At 40.1% G+C, this 6,172-nt stretch overlaps 1 protein-coding gene across 1 annotated transcript; it reads right to left on the bottom strand.

The window, feature by feature from the left end:
* Positions 1-3,790: 3,790 nt before the first annotated feature.
* On the bottom strand, positions 3,791-4,732 carry LOC116731635 (gastrula zinc finger protein XlCGF8.2DB-like). The gene is made up of 2 exons (XM_032581451.1): positions 4,513-4,732; positions 3,791-4,428 (listed from the first exon to the last, which is right to left on the bottom strand). The coding sequence occupies exons 1-2, from the start codon at positions 4,730-4,732 to the stop codon at positions 3,791-3,793; spliced, it is 858 nt and encodes a 285-aa protein (XP_032437342.1).
* Positions 4,733-6,172: the final 1,440 nt, after the last annotated feature.

The following is a 6,172-nucleotide window of genomic DNA, read 5'->3' as shown; positions in this document are numbered from 1 at the left end:
AAGATGCTTGTGACTTTCCACATGCTAATGACTACTAGTTAGCTAAGCTTAGCATTGATGCTAATTTTTAACATACTGAATGGTGAACGTTCGTTCAGGTTTTTTAGCATCAGATCGCTGGGTCCAAACCGACGGGCACACTTTGGCAGGCCCCGGTTAAATTTTTTCTAATTACATTTTACAGCTACTAACACATTATTATTGTTTCATGCTGTTTGCTTTACTAATCTTGCGCTGCATTGTTCACATTTCTCCTGTTTTCAAAAGTAAGTTTGATTAGTTAAAGGAGGAAAAGCCATAAAAGGTCATTTTATTTCTACATCAATAAGTCATTTTCACAGCGTAATTGTGATTCCTGCGTTCATTTACCGGTTAACAAAACATTTATACGGGAAAAGAACATTTACTAAAATGATCCTCATACAGAAAGGTGCAGACATTTAGACCTTAACCTGCATCCAAACGCTGGTGGTTCCTACCTATTCGGTGTAAGATTATCTGGGGCCTCCGGGAGAAATCCAGCAGTCTGCGATGATCATCCATCTCTTCCTCCGACTTGACGATGATTTCTTTAAACTCTGTGAATGTTTCTTCAGCAGCAGTTAACGGCTCGTTGATAAACTCGTTTAGAGAAACAGTCGAACATTCAACCAAACAGACCATGCGCCATTTTCTTTGTCTTCTTCTTCTTCTTTGGGATTTTATGACTGTCGTTCATTCATGTCATTGCATTACCGCCACCTTGTGGATCTTACGATCATCACATCTAAAGGTTTCTTATACAGTGCCAGTTCTCTTTGAAAAACCTAAAGTCTTTTCATAGTAATAATAAAAAACAGCTGCAGCAGAAAAGAGAAAAATACAACTAAGACCCAAGAAACACTAAATTATTGAAGACAATAATAATCAACCATACTTTCTAAAATCAAGAACAATCAATGTATGAAAATTAGTTTACAATGTATATTAAAAGTAATTATTTTTCATTTATTCATTAAGCTTTTACATAGGTAGAGTTATACTGGTTAATATATCTTGAAACAAATAACAGAATCAGTTATGATGTCTTTTTGTTTTAAAGAGAAGCTTAGAGATTATTTGTACATAGAAAAAATAAGGATGTAAGCTTATGTGAAATAAATAATCGAGCGTTATAGCATCGGCCATCTGTTGTAATGACGTCATATAAAACCTTATCGTATCGAACGTCTGTTTTTAATGTGTAATTTGACCCTTGTTGTGTATTACAGGACATAGATAGCACAGAATTTACCAGTACAAATTCATAACATAGATCAATTTGAAAGTTCATACATTTTAGTAGAGCGAAACAAACTTTAGCATAATGCATGTTTTTCTGACTTTACTGGAATCACATATTTAACATGCAAAAAAAAGACTGTCAACTATTTAAAACAAGTAAACAACTTGTTAAATACACCGACAACCTTGCGGCCACAGCTCCGATAAGCTGCCTCCGCAATGGAGGCAGGGAACACGGTCCACTCAGACTCAATGTACCGCATCTCCACCGGAACATGTTCAAAGTTTTGCCGGAGATGGGAGTTAAAGCTCCATCTCACAGGGGATTCCACCAGACGTTCCCAGCAGACCCTCACAACATGCTTGGGCCTGCCAGATCTGACCAGCATCCTCCCCCACCACCAGAGCCAACTCACCACCAGGTAGTGGTCAGTGGACAGCTCCGCACCTCTCTTCACCCGAGTGTCCAAGACATGCGGCCGCAGATCTGATGAAAGGATGACAAAGTCGATCATCGAACTGTGGCCTAGGGTGTCCTGGTGCTAAGTGCACATATGGACACCCTTATGCCTGAACATGGTGTTCGTTATGGACAATCCGGGACGAGCACGAAAGTCCAACAACAGAACACTACTCGAGTTCAGATCGGGGGGGCCCCTCCAGGTCTCACTGTCACTGCCCACGTGAGCGTTGAAGTCCCCCAGCAGAACAAGGGACTCCCCAGAAAGAGCACACTCCATTACCCCCTCTAAGGATTCCAAGAAAGGTGGGTAATCCGAACTGTCGTTAAGCACAAATGACAGTCAGGACCCGTCCCCCCACCCGTAGGCAGAGGGAGGTTACCCTCTCATTCACAAGGTGTAAACCCCAACTTACAGGCGCCGAGATGGGGAGCAACAAGTATGCCCACTCCTGCCCGACACCTTTCACCATGGGCAACTCCAGAGAGGAAGTATGTCCTGCCCCTCTCAAGGAGACTGGTTCCAGAACCAGAGGCATGGGTCGAGGTGAGACCGACTACTTCTACCTGGAACCTCTCAACCTCACACACTAGCTCCGGCTCCTTCCCCACCAGAGAGGTGACATTCCACATCCCAAGAGCCAGCTTTTGCAACCGAGGATCGGACCGCCAGGGCCCCCTCCCTCGGCCACCACCCATCACACATTGCACCCGACCCCTTTGGCCCCTCTCACAGGTGGTGGGCCCATCGGAGGGGAGACCCATATCTCCTCTTCAGGCTGAGAACGGCTGGGCTCCAAGAGGGAAGAGCCCAGTCATCAGGCGCTCGCCATCGTACACCCCCTCCAGGCCTGGCTCCAGAGTGGGGTCCCGGTGACCCGTGTCCAGGCAAGGGAACACACAGACAAAATGCAAGTGTATAGTCAATGGTAAATGTACTTATAGCGATTTATCTAGTGCAGACGATGCCAAAGTGCTTTACATGCTGATGGTGGTAAGCTACATTGTAGCCCAGCTGCCCTAGGGCAGACTGATGGAAGCTGCTACACAATCGGCGCCATCGGACGTCTGACTAACAGCAGGCAAGGCAGGTTTGGTGCCTTGCTCAAGGACTCAATAACTGAGATGGATGTGGGGATTTCGAACCGGCAACCCATCAGTTACAGGAACCACAATGGCTACAACCAGTACAGGTGTAGTGCCACCATCTACTGGGTTCAAGAATAAGGCACAACATACACTAAAGGAAAACTCAAAACTTTTCATTTTACTTATACAAATACACATAAAAATGGTTACAACATAAAAAGAGAGAAATCCAAATGCTGCAGTAGAAAAGAGAAAATAATTACAGCTAAAATTAGAGAAGAAAACAAATTATTGAAAATAATCACATGCACTTTGTGCAATCAATTCATGAAAATTAGTTTGTGGTGAATCTTGCATTTTCTTTAAAGTACAAAAGCATTTTTTTATTTGAATAGATTTTAATTAGGTAAAACAAGTTAATATAATTTGAAAGAAATTAAATCAGTTTCAATCTCATTTTACTTTAAAGACAAAACTATCACAAATACTTTTCTTGCAGATTTTTTGAAAACACTCAATTATATACATTCTATTGTTGATCTAAAAAACTACAAAAATAAACCCCACTAACTCTCTCTATTGTACAGAATAATACAAATCAATCCCTCAAGTCCAATCATGTGAGAATGTTCTGGAAGGGAGTCCATGTCCGGTCAAACTCTGTTAATGCATGAAATAGTCAGTGGGCCCCCAAGCCTCTTCATCTATCAGCATCAGTACTGGCACTCCTCAGGGCTGTGTGCTGAGCCCTCTGCTCTTCATGTTGTACACACACAACATACAGTTTGACATAAACAGTATTTTAATACAATAACATACAGTTTATCATTATTGTTTTTTGAAAAAGAATATACCAGAAAAACAGAACAAAGCATCTCTGAAGGAAAATGTGTCATGGTTGCACATCTCTAAGTATCCAAATGATCACATTTAACAAATACAACATAGGACATGTATGGAAAATACTTCTACTGCTTTTCAACTGTGACGCGTCATGTGCTGAGTTAACTGTTGTTTTCGAATAAAACTCTTCCCACAGTTCCCACATGAAAATGGCTTTTCACCAGTGTGAATCATCATGTGCTGAGTTAACTGCTGTTTTAAACTAAAACTCTTCCCACAGTTCCCACATAAAAATGGCTTTTTACCAGTGTGAATCATCATGTGCTTAGTTAAAAACCGTTTTCGACTAAAACTTTTTCCACAGTTCCCACATGTAAACGGCTTTTCACCAGTGTGAATCATCATGTGCTGAGTTAACTGCTGTTTTCGAATAAAACTTTTTCCACAGTTCCCACATGAAAACGGCTTTTCACCAGTGTGAATCATCATGTGCTGAGTTAACTGCTGTTGTTGAATAAAACTTTTTCCACAGTTCCCACATGTAAACGGCTTTTCACCAGTGTGAGTCATCATGTGCTGAGTTAACTGCTGTTTTCGAATAAAACTTTTTCCACAGTTCCCACATGAAAACGGCTTTTCACCAGTGTGAATCATCATGTGCTGAGTTAACTGCTGTTGTTGAATAAAACTTTTTCCACAGTTCCCACATGTAAACGGCTTTTCACCAGTGTGAATCATCATGTGCTGAGTTAAATCCCGTTGGTGACTAAAACCTTTTCTACAGTTCCCACATGAAAACGGCTTTTCACCAGTGTGAATCATCATGTGCCGAGTTAACTGCTGTTTTCGAATAAAACTTTTTCCACAGTTCACACATGAAAACGGCTTTTCACCAGTATGAATCATCATGTGCTGAGTTAACTGCTGTTGTTGAATAAAACTTATTCCACAGTTCCCACATGAAAACGGCTTTTCACCAGTATGAATCATCATGTGCTCAGTTAAATGCTGTTTTCGAATAAAACTTTTTCCACAGTTCACACATGAAAACGGCTTTTCACCAGTATGAATAATCATGTGCCGAGTTAAATGCTGTTTTCGAATAAAACTTTTTCCACAGTTCACACATGAAAACGGCTTTTCACCAGTATGAATCATCATGTGCTCAGTTAACTGCTGTTTTTGAATAAAACCTTTACCACAGTTCCCACATGAAAACGGCTTTTCACCAGTATGAATCATCATGTGCTTAGTTAAAACATGTTTATGACTAAAACTTTTTCCACAGTTCACACATGTAAACGGCTTTTCACCCGTATGAGTTCTCATGTGAACAACAACAGATTTTGAAGTCAAACGCTTTTTACAGATGTCACATGAGAAAGGTTTTCTTCTTTCCTGATTTTGGTTCTCAGCTTCAGCAGCTTCCTGGAAGATGTCTTGGTTCCTGTTTGGTTCTGATTCAGTGTGGTCTGTTTGCTCATCAACAGGAACCACCATGCAGGTATCAGTCTCCTGTTTTAATTCAATCTGTTCTTCACCCTGACTGCAGTAAACTTCTTTCTCTTCCACTTTTATCTGCTGGTGTTTTAGATCCTCCTGCTCTTCTTTTATCTGATGATCTTCAGGCTCTTCCTGTTCTTGTTTCACCTGCAGAGCTTCCAACTCCTCCTGGTCCAAAGTGGATCTCCTCTCCAGGTAATAAATGTTACACTGCAGGCAATCTGGACAAGAAAACAGATTAAAAAAGCAATTGTTATTTTATTGAAGTAAATGGGAGAAATCGTTCATCGTTTACGACAGAAATGAAAAAAATGAAAAAACCCACACCGAAAAATTTAAGAGCGTAGACAGAGAGACAGCTCAGGCGACAAATCCAGCTGACAATTGGAGAATTCTCAAATGAATGGATATTAAATATTTTTTATTTATTATAAAATCAATAATAGTTGCCAATGTTGTTAATATTTACGAGTAAATTTTATTATTTCAAGATATTACTTAATTTGGAACTATCATTACTTTTATTTGTATTAAAATTTGATTTTAGTTCACTTTATATTTTTGGGGTTTATTTACAGAGTTTATTTGTAGGTTAATAATTGTTTAGTTTTTGTTGCTTTGTGTTTGTTATTAACTTTTGTAAGTTAGACATTAAGAACTGTGGGTCCATTTTCTGTAAGTACAGGGACTGGTATAGGACCAACATGCACTGGGTTGGGCCTGTGGGTTTTGACCAGAGCAGGAGAGGAAACAATGAAAAGTAGTGATGGTGAGATGCAGCTTCATGAAGCCCTGAGGAACTCCATCCATCTAAAAATTAGTATCAATGCTAAAGAAAGCTGCAATCATATGAGGAGAATGACCAGAATGTTTACTAACATGTACTTGCACCATTCAGTATAATAAAGTAAGTGTATCAGCTAAAATTAGCCAAAATGCTAATGTTAGCATGAATGCTGTCAGTAGCATGTGGGGCATCACTATCATGTTGTCCGTACTTTACTTACTCCATTC

The sequence above is a fragment of the Xiphophorus hellerii genome, chromosome 13 (genome assembly GCF_003331165.1).
Source record: "Xiphophorus hellerii strain 12219 chromosome 13, Xiphophorus_hellerii-4.1, whole genome shotgun sequence".
NCBI classification, from domain to species: Eukaryota; Metazoa; Chordata; class Actinopteri; order Cyprinodontiformes; family Poeciliidae; genus Xiphophorus; species Xiphophorus hellerii.
This window is presented reverse-complemented; position numbering and strand designations above follow the sequence as displayed.